Here is a 16,967-nt window from a genome sequence, read left to right on the forward strand (position 1 = left end):
TGCTTATTCTCCCGGGCCTTACTGGCTTTAAAGGGTGTGGTTACTGCAGACCCAAACGTAAGTCCTCATGCCTGCATGGCAGCCACTTTACCTGCTAAGCCATCTCCCATTTCCCCTTCAGCTTTTGTTTTTTTTTTTTTTCCGAGATAGGGTTTCTCTGTAGCTTTTTTGGTGCCGGTCCCGGAACTAGCTCTTGTAGACCAGGCTGGCCTCGAACTCACAGAGATCCGCCTGCCTCTGTCCCCTTCAGCTTTTAAGAGTCTACCTGTATGTAGAATGTGGTAGGACACTTGCCCAGCATGTGTGAGGGTCAGGTTCAGTCTCCAGCACCACAAAAATAAATACATGAAATTAAAAAATACATGGTTAAATAACCTTAGTTGGGTTTGGTGACATATACCCATAATTTCAACACTGGGGAAGCTGAGGCAAGAGGATCATAAATTTGGAGCCAGCTTGGGCTCTATAATGAGACCCTGTCTCAAGAAAAACAAAATAGCAACAAAAAGTGCTCACACCTTTGAGTTGAAATACAGCAGTCATACACAGAACAGTACATAGTTCGGAGAAGTCTTGGGGCCAATAGAAGCTAGCGCTCTGTTGACACATTCCAAAGGTTCAATGTATCACCAAGGAGATGTTGGCTCAGACACAGGTGGGCAATGAATGGCTATGAAGGGCATTACCCTAAGACATCTTTTTGTTTTGTTTTGTTTTTAGGAGACAGTGTTTCTTTGTAACTTTGGAGCCTGTCTTGGAACTAGCTCCTGTAGACCAGGCTGACCTCAAACTCACAGAGATCTGCATGCCTCTGCCTCCCCAATGCTGGGATTAAAGGTGTGTGCCGCCACCACCAGCACCCTAAAACATTTAAAAATAACAAATGGAGGAGGTAGAACAGGAGAAAAGGGACATTCCAACTTGCTATAATCATGGAAATTCTAAATTCTCTTTCAGTCTTGGAATGGTGGTGCACATCTTTAATCTCAGCACTCAGGAGGAGTATCTCTGTGAGTTCAAGGTCAGCCTGGTCTACAGAGCAAGTTCCAGGATAGCCATGGATAGACAGAGAAACCCTTTCTCAAATCTGCCCTCCCCCCAAAAAAAGACTTCCACGTGGGTGTGGCTTTTTCCTGGAGACTTCAGTTTACACTGGAATGAGTGAAAACGTGTGGCAGAACTTCTCCTGGGGTGACATTAACACATGTCTACTCACCCAGAATAACCCATGACAGACTAGGGTGAACTCTAAGTTTTACTGGGGTTACTCTGAAATGACTCAAAGACAACCAAAGCCCGCCCCAGCCTGGGTGACAGCTCACAAAGGTTGGGAACCTGGAGCACACTGCACAGCTTGCAGGCAGCTCAGTCCTTTCCAAGCGACTCTTGTCTGAATCTCTTTCAGGCAGCTCAGCCAGCTTCTGTTTCTTCCAGGCCACTGGTCAGGTGTCAGAGTCTTCTTTGCAACTTGGCTTGTCTGAGAATGACTCCCAGCAACCTTATCACTTACTCTGAAAGGGAGGAGACTACCAAATCTGCTCAGTTTCAGGGACTTCCTGGAGCTATTTTGAGGGTTTTTTTTCTTCCTGGTTAAGGAACTTCCCTGTAGAATGGAATGTTTCGCAGAGGAAACTATTACACAACAATATCGCGAACCATCCGTTTTGCTTTGTTTTCTTGGAACAAGGAAAACTTCATCCATTCAGCAAACAGTCATTGGTTTAGGCGATCAAGAGTTTAAGATTATCTTCAACTACACTGGAGTTTGAGGCCGCCCTACATGAGATTCTGTTTCAAAAAAAAAAACAAGAAGAAAATCTAAATAGATAAATAACAGTTTAAAAAAGAAGTCAAAATAAAAGTATAGTTAAAAGCATAAAATAGGGGGAAAAGGGGGGAAAGATTCCCCAATAATGTAAAAATTGCTAAACAATATTAGATTGTTAGATGAAGGGTAATAGAAGATAAAGGCATAAAAGATTTTCTAATGTAGTAAAGTGAAAATACTACTAAAAATGTAGTTAAAAACGAAGGAATGGGAGGGCTGGAGACGCGGCTCAGTGGCTCGGAGCATGGCTGCTCTTCCAGAGGACCCAGGTTTGAGTCCGAGCTCCCACCTGGTGGCTCACAACTGTCTGCAACTCCAGTTCCAGGAGAATCTAATCAGATACTCTCTTCTAGCCTCTCTGGGCACTGTATGTACAAAGTACACAGACAGACATGCACGCGAAATACCCGTACGTGTAAAATAAAGAATTAAATCTTAAAAACCAAAACAAAATACAAAAATGAGAAGCACAGAGGCACTGGAGGAGCTCCCTTCGGATCCTGGCAGATTACAGACTGCCAGCTCTCTGCATGGGATTGGTGTGACTCGGGACATGTGGACTATGAACAAACATCCGCTGCCTGCCACAGTTGTCTCCTCTTTAAGTGCTTCCCTTCTTCATACACCAGGGGCCTCCACGTGGTACTGCTCCACCACCGTACCAGCAGAAGGCCCATCTCTGTTGTCATTTTCGACCCCCTAGATGTTGCTTTTCCTGCTGAGGGCTGCCCCTGTGATGTCAAGTCACGTACTGGAACCTCGCAGTTCTCAGGCTCTGCAGAAACTGCTCCATCTGTTGACTCCATGCTTGAGACCATCGAACTCGAAAGTCATTGCCAATCGATGAAGTCTGCTCCTGGCTACCAAGGGCAGGGCAGCCTCTCTCCCTACACAAATCACAGCCTGATCTGAGACTCTTACCACCATGTCTGATCCTTCCACTTTTCACTCCTGACACCCAAAGATGTCTCTCACACTAGGCAATGCTAAACTAATTTCAGGAAGGTCACCGGTTATATACAGTAGACTCTGGATCAAGATGATGTCCGTCCATTGCTCTCCAAACCATACAGAGTAGCAAGATAGGAATCCTTTTCACGGCTGACCCATCTGCCAGAGGAACCGCTGTGACCCCGAACTGGAGACTTCATTTGAAATGTCTGAGGCTTGTGGGCCGGCCTGGAGGGCAGGATCGCCAGTCTTTTCTCCCCAGGGCACCTGGCTGACCTTTCAGATGAGGCTTCTGCTTTCCCTTCCTGGACCAGGCAACTGAGCAGCGGCTCAGCTCAGCTTAGCTTCTCTATGGAGCCGCCCATCTTTTCCCAAGTACTCTTCAGCCGATCTGAGTCTGCCTTTGTGAGACTCAGAAACTCTTCCTCTTTAAAGCAGGCTCTGCTCTTTCTTTTCTTTATCAGCATCAGGCTGCCCCCCCCCCCACTTTAGGATACCTACTTTTTTTTTATAGTAGTCTTAGCTTGACAGCAAAATTGAGCACAAAGTATAGCATGCTCCTTTGTAACCTCTGCCCCCACTCACACACAGCATCCCCAGAGGAGTACTGCACTGTCCTCAATGCTGAGTTCCCCCCAAGTCCACATATTGCATAGGGTTCCCTCTCGGTGGTTTGGGTCCATCTGTCATAACAGGTAGTCACCATTTATATAAAGGCTTTCCTGCCCTGCTCCTGCTCCCCTCTCAGCCTGTCCCTGGCAGACACTGGTCTTTCGCTGTCTTTCTAGTCCTGCCGTTTGCAGGCTGTCTTAGAATTGAATGCGTGGTGTGCAGCCTCTTCAGACTACCATCTTGTACCTAAGTGCGTTCATGATTCCTCCGTTTCTCTAGCTGGACTTTGCACTTGGGCGACAGTGGGGAAGCTCCACATTCTGGGGCCACTTGCGCTGATGCGGGTGGTTTTGATCCTCCGACTTAGATGCTGTCTGCCAGAACTCTCCAGTGGGAAGTCACTGGCTCTCCCTCTGATTAGTAGGTGCCCACTTACAATTATCTGTAGAGCATGCACCATGACTGATCTCTGTCATTCTGTGCTCACCAGTTTCCAGCAGCTTCCTCAAATGAGTATCACTGTGGTTTTGCCAAATGGTACCAAGAGATGACTTTCTAACTTAAACGATAAGTGAGATTTTGTTTGTTCTTCACTAATTTTGTGCTTCTTTTCTACTTTTCTCTAAGATTTTCCTCACTATAAAAATAATTGGAATTCTATATAAAGCTTTGTGGGCTCTAATTTTCTGTAATCTAAGGCTCACAGAAGGAAGGAGGTCACCAAAGACTCTTTAGATCAACCAACAGCTTAAACTTGCAAAACCTAATTAAAGAAATGAGGTCACATCCCGGCTGCCAAACCTTTTCTCTCTCGCTCTTTCTCATCTTCAGTACTGCTCCAACGCAGAGACTGGCTTTCTCGGGTCTCAGTGGGAAGTGGCGTCGAGGGCCCAAAAATACTCCTGGGCGACCTCTTGTCACTTTGATGACAAATGCAAAACAGGCTGGGTGGGAAAAAAGTTCTTTAGGTCCAAGTGACTTGAAGAGGGAGATAAAAGGAAGCAGAAGACAGGGACTGTCATTTCAGTCACTGCTAGGGAAGTGGCTGTTTGTGGTTTACATAATCTCAGTGCTGAGCACTTAACTGCATCCCACAAATACTTGAGGCGTAATCACTGCTACACACTCCAGCACACTCTGAGTACAAGCTGGAACAGAACGGTAGGAAGATTGATGTTTCGTTTGTATTTGAACCCACGAGCCATTTGTGAGTTAAAATAGCTCTAAAATGAGGCTGGAGAGGTGGCTCTCCAGTTAGGAACACTGACTGCTTTTCCAGAGGCTCACGGTTCAATTCCCAGCACCTACATAATGATCGTCTGTAACTCCAGTTTCAGGGACTCCAACATCTTCTTCTCACCCCAATAGTCAATGTTTTCAGGTGGTTTATAGATATAATCTTGTAGTGATATTTTTGTTTGTATTTAATAAATAAAACTTGCCTGAAGATCAGAGTGCAAAGGTAAGCCACTGGGGCTAGGGAGTGGTGGCACACAGCTTTAATCCCAGGATTTGGGAGAGAGAGGCAGATGGATCTCTGTGAGTTCAAGGCCACCCTGAGCTACACAGGACCAATCCAGAAGCAGATACAGGTGGTGGTGGCTCACACCTTTAATTCCAGTGTTTTGGAGTCACACACCCTTAATCCCAGTGCTAGGAAGGTGGAGACAGGAGCGTTATGGCTGAGCAGAGAGAGGAATATAAAGAGGAAGAAACAGGAGCTCACTGGAGTGTGGAGTCTGAGATTTGGTGAAGACACAATGCTGTCTCAGTCTGAGGATTCCTGGAGGCAGGATTGCACATTTCGGTCTGAGGTAGCAGTAAGAGCCAGTGGCTGACCACTTTGCTTCTCTGATCTTCAGCTTGAATCCCAATATCCATCTCTAGATTTTTATTATTCGTGCTACACAATGCAGGCAAAACATCCTTAAACATAAATTAAAAATAAATAAATCTTTAAAATATCACTCTAGTTTGCTGCATGAATTGCATTGCATAGTATTAGAATTCTCACAGCTGTTACACAGGGAACCAAGTACCTGTCTTTTGTCCTGTACAGTTGTTGCTATTGCCTATGTCAGCACCTCTGAGAAAAGAAACCCTGGGGGGTTTGAAAGAAAATGGCCCCCAAGGGAATTTGGCACTATTAGCAGGTATGGGCTTGTAGAAGTAGGTGTGGTCTTGTTGGAGAAAGTATGCCACTGTAGAGGCGGGCTTTGAGGTCTCATATATACTCAAGATACCACCCAATGTCTCAGGTCACTTCCTGTTGCCTTTGGATCAAGATGTACTGTGTCCATCCCCCTGCCTGCCGTAATCCCAGCTGCTATGCTCTCCACCATGATGAGAATGGACTGAACCTCTGACACTGTAAGACACCGCCTCAGGCCGGGCAGTGGTGGCGCATGCCTTTAATCCCAGCACCCGGGAGGCAGAGGCAGGCCGATCTCTGTGAGTTCAAGGCCAGCCTGGTCTACAAGAGCTAGTGCCAGGACAGGCTCCAAAGCTACAGAGAAGCCCTGTCTCGAAAAACCAAAAAAAAAAAAAAAAAAAAAAAAGACACCGCCTCAGTTAAATATTCTCCTTTATAAGGGTTGCCATGCTATCCCTTCACAGCAATAGAAACCTGAGTAAGACAGACCCTGTACTGTTGCTAGGAGACCCAATATGGAAATCTCCTATATCGTCTTGAGACTTGAATTCACTTTGGCTCAACCCAGTGAAACACAACTGAGTGTTTAAACCTTTTGTATTTGTTTGTTTTGCAAGAGCAATCCTGAAACCCATTGAAAATTTCTTAAGCACTGTACGCACAAGAACATGGGAAGCCATCCTTCTTAAAGTCTCATCTCTCAATAATAACTGCTGTAAACAGCCTGGCACCCATCCTTCCAGATGATTCCACATAGCATGTGCTCTTCTTGAGGCAGTATTAAGTTAAATTAAATAATTGATTTGACTTTGAAACAGGGTCTTATGTATCCCAGGTCTGTCTCAAGCATGCTATGTAAGCTGAGGATGACCTTAAAGTTGTGATCCTCCAGCCTCTGTTTCCTGAGTGCTGGGTGAATCACCACCCCTAGTTTTACTCAGTGTAAGACACAGAACCCAGCTGTGTGCTGAGCAGACTTTCTCCCAGGTAAGTTACACATCCAGCCTGGCAGGCAGTCTTTCAAAACAACAGCATTTCTGTGTAGCAAATAAGAAGGGGTGAAAGATAGATTTTGCAAACTAAGTTGTATTTTCTTCTGATGACTGTCGAAGTGGGGTAAGAATTGAGCACAAAATAGGAAAGTTTGGACTTTTACATGTTTAATGTTTAACTGAGATAATTACATTTTTGTTTAAGTCTATATAATAAAAATTGTGGTGACATATAGAAACCAGGACATTTTCCTTGCTAGTTAGAAAATATCGGTTCTCGTATACATGTACGTGTTTTTAATATTTACATGTTACTTATTTGTGTGTGTGTATGGATGTGTGTGTTATGCATGTGTGTGCTACAGCTCACATGTGTAAGTCGGAGGACATCTTGCAAGAGTTCGTTCTTTTCTTCCACCACATGGCTGTCAAGATTGGTGGGAGGCGCCTTTACCATTGAGCCACCTCCCCAGCCCTCGTTTATACATTTGTATCTCCATATTTGGAGGCTATATCTGCGCCCCCTTTAGGCAACATTTTCATACTGAAGTATACTTAGAAACTTAATCTTCTCTGGAAACATAAAATACTCACGATTAGAGAAGTTCAGTACTGGCAATAAACTGGATTTTATCAGAAAGCTGCTGAAATTTCAGGGGTCTCTTCTGGCACATTAATGATTTTTCAGAATCCTTCTCCCAGGAGTTGAACTTAGGGGAACCTCATTCAGTATTTTTATGTCACCAAATGTTCCTTGAGGTACCAGCACTCTTCAGTATGAAAGCAGCTAAACAGGAGGTAGAGGAACCTACAATTCCTCCTGTCCCAATGGGGCTAATGGTTTAGTGCTTCAGCAGGATAAGCATTTTTAAAAGTCCCAAGGGTATGAGGTAGTTTGGGGAAATGACATGACCGTCATGAGCAGTGATGAAACTCTGCCCATGAGCGTCACCATAGCAATTATTAAGGTAAAGAAAATCCAAGCCAGCATATGCCAAGTACCAATGGGTAATACAGGCAGAGGCAATAAACGGTTACAGGCAGTGGGGATGGGTGGGAAAATTGCCCTAGTACAGGATGTAGAGATAAAACTGAGCTACTAGAAATAACAGAAAATATTTACCTAATAAAAGCACCTGCGATTAAGTGCACTCAACAGCCGTCCATTCTGACTGCATTCCAGAGCTGGCATCAGACAAAAGCATTGCTGTGTCTTTTCACATCAGGAGGCACAAGATAGCTTCTAAAGGCTGTCTTTTTGGGGAAAGGGTGAGAGTGGAGGGTGTTGAAAGAGCCTCAGCAGGCCTGGAACTCACTCTGTAGACCAGGCTGGCCTCAAATTCACAGAGATCCAACTGCCTCTGCCTCCTGAGTTCTGGGATTAAAGGCATGAGCCACCAGGCCCAGATCTAAATTTGCATTTTTAAAATTCTATTTTGTCTATTTTTACTGTATGTGTTGCTTAAATGAAAATGGCCCCAATAGGTTCATGTCCTTGAATCCTTGGTCCCTGGTTGGTAGAACTGTTTGGGAAGGGTTAGAAGGTCTGTGGCATTGTTGGAAGAGGTGCATCACTGTGGGCAGGCTTTGAGGTATCAAAAGATTTGTACATTCCAGTGTGCTCTCTACCTCCTGGTTGTGGATCAAGGTATGAGCTCTCGGGTCCAGAGAGATGCCTCAGTGGTTAAGACACTAGTTCTTTCAGAGGACTTGGGTTTGATTCCTAGCATCCACATGAAGCCTCACAACTCTCTGTAATGCTTAAATCCCAACGAATCTGACACCTTCTCTGGTTTATGAGGGCACTGCATGCTTGTGGTGGTCCATACTTTTAATCCCAGAACTCAGGAGGGAGAGGCAGGTGGAACTCTATGAGTTCAAGGCCAGCCTGGTCTACAGAGCAAGTTCCAGGAGAGCCAAGGCTACACAGAGGAAAACCTGTCTCAAAAAACATCAACAACAAATTATAGAATCAGATTTCATAAAATTGATAATTAAAGACTGTTTGACAGAAAATGCATCAAAATTTACCCAAGTGTGCCCTGCCCACAGAGTCCCCAGGAGCCTGTGGCACTGTGGCTAGCATGAATCAATTCGACCTTACATTATAGACAAAACTGACCCCAAGAAACTCTGTCTAAATCTCCTTGTCTACATCTGCTGGGAAGAGCAAGCACTCACTAGCAGAAGCTTGTGTCAGTACAACTCTGGGAAGTGGGTGGTGCTCTAAGGGAATCATATAGGATGACATAATGTCCACATCCACTTTCATGAAGGCACAAACTAAAACCTGGGCATCCAGGGGAGGGGACTGCATCCTTCTAGGTCCAGGTCTCACCCACATCTCCTTCTCCTGTCTCCTGATTGGCTTCAGCCTGGAGCCAGCCAGTGAGTGACAGCAGATGCTCAGTGTTTCAGATGCCCATGTTTCTCTCTCCAGGTTTCACTGGAGGTGTGAGCATCACTACTCCAGAGCAGACAGTTCAGGAAGTCCAAGGGGAAACTGCACACCTGCCCTGCATGTTCACCCTTAGCCCCGAGGACCAAGGACCACTGGATGTTGAGTGGCTTCGGCTTTCAGGACCTAATAACAAAGTGGTGGACCAAGTGGTGAGTGTGCCCTGTGCCTGCTCAGTCTCACTAGGCAGGCGTGGTATCGTGACTGGAAGGCCCACTGCCCAGCTTGAGAACATAGAATGACCGGAGATTTCAGAAGAGGAGAGGTCCATCAGATTTCATGAAGGTTTCATGAGACAAAGGATGTTGTGGAAGTTCTGAGAATCTGGATTTGAAAGTGTATAACAGGAAACAAAGAACAAGAGAGGTGAGCTAGGCAGCAAGGGGATGTGGAATGTGCGTGTGCCAAAGTCACTAGACTCTGACAGAAGTCAGAATCAATGTCCTCTGTCTTTGTCACTCTTGTCTCCTCTCATTTCACTGTGTTGCCCCAGCTTGGTCTCAAAGTCCAGGACTCAGTCAGACTGCTACGTTAACCTCCCCTCCTCAATTCTGGTCTACAAGTATACCTCGCTGCACCTGGCTCCTATACCCAGCAAAGGTCTCACGATATGTACACAGTACGGTGAGCGTCCACATTCCCGCAGTCTGTTCTCCTCATTTCGAGTTCACTCTTCCACACAGTGAATTAGGAAAAGCTGAACATGGCAGCGCATGCATGCAATCCTTCTCTATGTAGGTAGGCTGAGGCAGGGGGATTGAGAGTTTGAGGCCAGCTTGGGTTACATAGCAAATTCCAGGCCAGCCTGAGCAGCCTGGTAAGGCTGAGAAACAAATAAAACAACAAACAAAAAGAATTTTAAAGCCTGTAAAATATCAGCATTAAATTATAGAAATTACAAAATACTGATGCAGAGGTTTTTCTAATGAAAGTGATCAGAGCCAAATGAAGAACACTGGTGGAGCACAGCCAGTGATCCCATCCGCATCCAAGCACTGGCTCACACTTGCCTTTTGAATGGTTCTTGAGTATTTATTTTATTTAAACTGTTTTCTATCAGCTTCTTCTGACACATTGACTTTAAAAACGAATCAGTGTTGGACTGGACCCTGTGGTGGCTGAGTGTGTAAGAGGGCTTGCTGTGCAAACAGGAGAACCTGAACTCAAATCCCAGCATTCATGGAGAAAGCGGTGTGTGGGAATGCGTGCCTGTCATGGCAGCACTGGGGTGGAGGGGGCGGAGAGACGACAAGAGGACCATGGAGGCCTGCTGGCTTCTATCTCAGCTGGCTCAATGAGAGACCTTGTTTCTGGCTAGTTTCATGTCAACTTGATACAACTGGAGTCATTCAGTGGAGAGGAGGGAACCTCAATTAAGAAAATGTCTCCATAAGATCAGGCTGGGGGCAAGCCTGCGAAGCACTTTTTTAATTAGTTATTAATGGGGGAGGGCCCAGCCCCAGCCCATCCTCGGTGGGACCATCCCTGAGCTGCTGGCCCCGGGTTTTATCAGAAAGCAGGCTGAGCAAACCACGAGGAGCAAACCAGTAAGCGGCATCTCTCCATGACTCTCCATCGGTTCCTGCCTCCAGGTCCCTGCCGTGTTTGAGTTCCTGCCCTGACTTCCTTCAGTGATGAACAGAGTAAACCCTTTCCTCCCCAGCTTGCTTTGGCCATGGTGTTTATCACAGCAATAGAAACCCTGACTAAGGCGAAGTCTCAAGGGATGAAGGTGGAGGCTGATCGTGATGGACACCCACCCATTGCTGTCTACTTGCCTGGCAGACCTATAGGCCCATGAACACACACGCACACACACACACACACACTCCCCAAACAAATAAGCAAAAATCAAGTATTTAGGACAAAAAAGTGATGTTAATAAATTATATTAGCCCAGGGAAAGGAAGCACATGAAAATATAGTAATACATATTGGATATACATTTTGGAGTGTGTGTGTGTTCCAACAGAGGCCAGATAAAGAGTCAGTATCTACTAGAGCTGGAGTTACAAGCTGTCAGGAGCCTCCAGCATGGCCACTCAGCATGGGACTTGGGTCCTCTGGATGACTAGCAAATACTCTTAAGGACTGAGTCACCTCATAAATATTTTATTTTTATTTGTGGCTCACAGAGAAGTCGTCATTTAAACTCTGAAAGTAGCATTCTTCTGGTTAGCGGTTAATCAGGGCAATCGGGCCGCTGCTATCTTCAGCAATTTCCTCAGTTTGCCCAAGTCATCGTGACAATCATTGAGGGATTTCCTGGGTTGTGAATGGCTTGTCTTCCCCTCCCAGGATGCATTTCTTCTATGTCCTCTGCTTCCCAAACTCCCTGCTTTCCCCTATTCATGAGAACTAGGACCCAGCTCGCTCTGGGCACTTGGCCACCCTCATTGCCTTGCTCTCCCCACCCCTCCTTCCCTGTGTTCTGTGCATCCTCAGTATCAGCTTCCACCCCAGGTCCTGCTACTCCTCTTCTCCCTTGGCAGGGCCATGACATTTAACCTCATCCAAGACTCTCGTGTGGTTGCCATGTGAGTAAATGCTGGGTGGACAGACATCTTCAGTGCTACCGGCTGACACTCGGGTTGAGTGAAGAGGGTGTGATGAGAAGATGGACAGAGGAACAACAGCTCCTCGGGGGGAGCCAGCTGTGGACCCCTAACTGTGCTCAGCTTCCAAGGTGCTGAGGAAGATAGGAAAGGAGAGCTCCAGGGGGCTGGGAGAGCCTCAGCAAGTAGGGGGCAGAAAACACAGAAAAGAACTGCTGCCCCTCCCCTCAATAGGTTCCCACAGAGCCCACCTGGAAAACCATCTTCCGAGACGCCCATTTTGCTGCCCTTCACCAGAGTTAAACACTTCTACTTTGTCATTTTGTGCTTTGAATAGCGTAGGTTTTTCTCACCCTGCCTGTTCCTACCTCTCTTTCTCACTCTTCTCCTCCTGTGTCTGTCCTTCCTTCCTTCCTTCCTCCCTCCCTCCCTCCCTCCCTCCCTCCCTCCCTTCCTTCCTTCCTCCCTTCCTCCGTCCCCCCTCCCTTCCTTCCTTCCTTCCTTCCTTCCTTTCTTCCTTCCTTCCTTCCTTCCTCCCTTCCTCCATCCCCCCTCCCTTCCTCCGTCCCTCTTTTCCTCCCTCCCTCTGTTGTAATAGGAGCAGCGGGCTATGTTCCTGGCACCGGGCCGCCAGCACAGCTAGCTTTATCCGAAATAATTACATGGAAACTGTATTCTTTTAAACACTGCTTGGCCCATTTCTATCTAGCCTCTTCTAGGCTAACTCTTGCACCTGGACTAGCCCATTTCTAATATTCTAGGTGCGCTTACCAGGAAGATTCTAGCCTACGTCCATCCTGGGTCAGAGCTTCATTGCGTGTGTCTGCCCAGGAGCCGGGAGCATGGCGTCTCTGAGCTCGCTTCTTCTTCCTCCCAGCATTCTGTTCTTTTACTCCTCCCACCTACGTTTTAACCAATCAGGGCCAAGCAGTTTCTTTATTGCTTAACCAATGAAATCAACAGATTGATATATGACACTCCCACATCCCTCCCTCCCTTTCTCCCTTCTTTCCTTCCCTCCCTCCCTCCCTCCCTCCCTCCCTCCCTCCCTTCCTCCCTTCCTATCTTTTAATTTTTGATTCTATGGCAGCATGGTATGAAAAGGGCTTTAATGAAATAAGTTTTGTGTATTTTGTTTTCTGGTTTGGCTAATTTTTCCCTTCTCTTTGGACTTTCTTTTAGATTATTTTGTATACTGTTGATAAAATTTATTCTGACTATTACTACGACCTGAAAGGACGAGTCCATTTTACAACTAATGATGTCGCGTCTGGTGATGCATCCATAAAAATAAGAACCGTTCGGCTTTCGGACAGTGGCACCTATCAGTGCAGAGTCAAGAAAGCCCCTGGTGTTGGCCTGACAACCATTCAGCTGACAGTTGTTGGTAAGTCACTGCTGTTGCTAGAGAGGAGCTTCTCAGGCACGGGGTAAAAGGTCACAGTAATAAGTCACAGCATCTGTGTAAGACAAACATGGATTTTACGGTAATAATTGTATTTATTTATTTTTGATATGCTGGGGATGAAACATGCTTACAAGGAAAGGGCTCTGCCACTGAGCCGCACCCCTAGCCTAAAGGAATAATGTTAAACTTTTGAAGTAGCCCTAAATTCCTCACATAACACAGAATCAAAAACCACCACATTTTACATAAGAAAAATAAGAAGTCAGGTGGTGGTGACACATGCCTTTAATTCCAGCACTAGGGAGGCAGAGACAGGCAGATCTCTGTGAGTTTGAGGTCAGCCTAGTGTACAGAGTGAGTTCCAGGATAGTTAGGGCTGTTACACAGAGAAACCCTGTCTCAAACCCCCCCTCAAAAAAAAAAGAAGGAAAGAAAGATGATGTGAGATTCCCCTCTGTATGCTATGAATATGTTTTATTATCAATGCTTAAGAGAGACGCTGCTTTGGCTTATGGCAGGATAGCTGCTGAAGGAGAGAGACGCTGGAAACTTACTGGTAGGCCATAGGCTTGTGGTGATACACAGATTAATAGAAACCAGTTAATTCAAGATGTTAGAAATATGCCTGAGTCATTGGCCAAGCAGTATTGTAATTAATATTGTTTCTGTGATTATTTGCGTCTGGGTGGCCAGGAAACGAATGCGCAGTCTCCGTTTACAGAAAGATAAGAAGTCCCTACTTTCTTTGCAAAATTCTTCACAATTTCCAAAATAAATGAAAGTTTATTGTTTGAGAAAAAATCCTGAGCCTGGACTCAGGAGAGCTGCTTCATTGTCTTTTGGGTCCAGTCTTCTGAGTTTGCCCTGAGAATGAAATCCATTGCACTTCCTTGGTCTTCAGTCTACGTGGGTTGACACATGGTGTTTAAAAAGCTGTAGTCGTCACTGTACCTGTGAGCTTCACCCTTCAGAGCTGCGTGGGAGCTTCTGCTTTCAGTGCGCAAAAACAAATGAAGTTTCTATGGTGCAGAGCTGGGTGTTTAGGATGCTGGGGATGGAATAGTGTGAGTGTGTGTGTGTGTGTGTGCCTGAATGTGAGTGTGTGTGTGCAGGGGGACTTTCCAGCTCAAGTGGCCAGGCTTGCATGGAAGCTGCTCCTTTGCCTGCCTTAAATGCACGTGTTACAGAATACAAACCTTAGAATAAGTGGTGAAAGTTTAAAATGCCTTCTCAAAACTACTAAAATAATTATGATTGACCCTTTTTGAAAGGAACTAGGAAAGACGATGAAATAAGGAATGTCTTAGCCGGGCGGTGGTGGCGCACGCCTTTAATCCCAGCACTCGGGAGGCAGAGGCAGGCGGATCTCTGTGAGTTCGAGACCAGCTTGGTCTACAGAGCTAGTTCCAGGACAGGCTCCAAAGCCACAGAGAAACCCTGTCTCGAAAAACCAAAAAAAAAAAAAAATGTCTTCAACATAACACGTAGGCCAGTTACTCAGTGGCTTTATGTGTGTGCAGGCTCAGTCTGGCTCCCAGGTGCTGGCACTATTTGGGTGGGTTTAGGAGGAAGTGTGCCACTGAAGGAAGGTTTGAGAATTCAGAAGCAACACACTGTTCATAGTGCACTCTCTGCTTCCTACCCAAGATGGGAGTGCTCAGATTGCTGTGCCAGCTGCCAGTGCAAGTTGCCATGACAGCCATTCCCCTGAGATGCTGAGGAACCCTATCCTTCCAGAACTGTAAACCCAAATGAGCACTTCCTTCTGCAGGTGTCCTTGGTCGTGGAGTCTTAACGAAAGCAGGAGAAAAGAACCTAATACTGTATATGTGAAACTTGGCAGTGTTTCTTTATAAATTTTCCTCATTAAAATTTGTTGCTCAGAAATCATTTTAACCATTCTGGGCTAAGAATTGGGCCCATTGTAGACTGCTTGCCTAATATAAATAGGCCTTGGTTTCCATCCTCAGTACCACTGCCACCAGAAAAAAAGTATCAACAAAAATTATCAGCTTTCATAAAAACAACTTAGACTTAAAGACAATTGACAGAAAATGTGCCCTGCCCACAGAGTCCCCAGGAGCCTGTGGCACTGTGGCTAGCATGAATCAATTCGACCTTACATTTATAGACAAAACTGACCCCCAGAAACTCTGTCTAAATCTCCTTGTCTACATCTGCTGGGAAGAGCAAGCACTCGCTAGCAGAAGCTTGTGTCAGTACAACTCTGGGAAGTGGGTGGTGCTCTAAGGGAATCATATAGGATGACATAATGTCCACAGTCATTGTACTTTCATGAAGGTACAAACTAAAACCTGGGCATTGGGGAGAGGGAACTGCATCCTTCTAGGTCCAGGTCTCACCCACATCTCCTTCTCTTGTCTCCTGATTGGCTTCAGCCAGTGAGTGACAGCAGATGCTCAGTGTCATGCCCATGTTTCTCTCTCCAGGTTTCACTGGAGGTGTGAACATCACTACTCCAGAGCAGACAGTTCAGGAAGCCCAAGGGGAAACTGCGCACCTGCCCTGCATGTTCACCCTTAGCCCCGAGGACCAAGGACCACTGGACGTTGAGTGGCTTCGGCTTTCAGGACCTAATAACGAAGTGGTCGACCAAGTGGTGAGTGTGCCCTGTGCCTGCTCAGTCTCACTAGGCAGGCGTGGTATCGTGGCTGGAAGGCCCACTGCCCAGCTTGAGAACATAGAATGACCGGAGATTTCAGAAGAGGAGGGGTCCAGGACCCAGTCAGACTCCCATTTTAACCTCCCCTCCTCAGTTCTGGTCTGCAAGTGTACCTCGCTGCACCTGGCTCCTATACCCAGCAAAGGGCTCACGTGATGTACACAGTACAGTGGGCGTCCACATTACCACAGTCTGTTCTCCTCATTTCACGTTCACTCTTCCACACAGTGAACTTCTTACAAAGCAAAGGAAAAGCTGAGCATGGCAGTGCATGCATGCAATCCTTCTCCATGTAGGTAGGCTGGGGCAGGGGGATTGAGAGTTTGAGGCCAGCTTGGGCTGCGTAGCCTTACGTGCAGCCTGAACTGCACAGTAAGGCCCTGTAGCAAATAAAACAACAAACAAGCACAATTTTAAAGCCTATAAAATATCAGCGATAAATTATGGAAATCATATATAATATATAAAATATTGCTGTAGTTTTCTCTTTCCTAGTTCTTTGTTTGTTTGTTTGTTTTGTTTTTTTTTGAGACAAACAGGGTTTCTCTGTAACTTTGGAGCCTGTCCTGGAACTCGCTCTTGTTGACCAGGCTGGTCTTGAACTCACAGAGATCCACCGCTTCTGTCTCCCTAGTGCTGGGATTAAAGGCATGCGCCACCACTGCCCGACTTGCACAAGTTTTCTATAATCCAAGTGATCAGAGCCAAATGGAAAGGCGAAGAAAGCTCTGAGGAGGAGGCACATCCAAGGATCCCGGCTCCGAGTCCCTGCATCACATTTGTCTTTTAGTCGGTCCTTTAATACTTTGTTTTAGCTCAAATGCTGCATATTAGCTTCATCGGACACATTTTATCTAAGAGATCAACACTGGGTTGGAGTGCTGGCTCAGTGGGTGAGAGGAGTGTAGGCACAAGGAACTGTGATGGAATCCCTAGCCTGGACGCCAGGAGCCATGTGTGGTAACTCATGCGAAGGGCAGAGGCGGGACGATGGCTGGGACTTTCTGGCTGCGCCTACATCCAGGTTCAATTTGAGAGCCTCTCACAGGAATAAGATAGCAAATACAAAACACAGCACCCAGCGCCTTCCTCGGTCCTCAGTGGCGTCATCCGCAGATGACCACGCGCATGCGCACAAGTACGCTCGGTTTGGTTTGGTTTTTAGTCAGTTTATTATTTTTTTCCTTCTGTTTTCATTTTCTTTCAGGTTATTTTATATTCCGCAGACAAAATTTGTGATGGCTTCTATCCAGATCTGAAAGGACGAGTGCGTTTTACCAGTAATGACATCGGGTCTGGGGACGCATCCATAAATATAACAAGTACCC

General features: G+C 46.1%; 1 protein-coding gene across 1 annotated transcript in view; it reads left to right on the forward strand.

The window, feature by feature from the left end:
- Positions 1 to 16,967, forward strand: part of LOC142846719 (coxsackievirus and adenovirus receptor homolog) — a 29,019-nt gene that overhangs the window by 3,077 nt on the left and 8,975 nt on the right. The window contains exons 2-5 of the mRNA XM_075967550.1: positions 8,976 to 9,145; positions 12,731 to 12,935; positions 15,407 to 15,576; positions 16,847 to 16,967. The exon at positions 16,847 to 16,967 is cut by the window's right edge and continues 84 nt beyond it. Of these exons, the coding sequence (XP_075823665.1) occupies positions 8,976 to 9,145; positions 12,731 to 12,935; positions 15,407 to 15,576; positions 16,847 to 16,967 (666 nt within the window). The remainder of the gene's footprint in view (positions 1 to 8,975; positions 9,146 to 12,730; positions 12,936 to 15,406; positions 15,577 to 16,846) is intronic.

This window comes from Microtus pennsylvanicus, chromosome 3, assembly GCF_037038515.1.
Source record: "Microtus pennsylvanicus isolate mMicPen1 chromosome 3, mMicPen1.hap1, whole genome shotgun sequence".
NCBI classification, from domain to species: Eukaryota; Metazoa; Chordata; class Mammalia; order Rodentia; family Cricetidae; genus Microtus; species Microtus pennsylvanicus.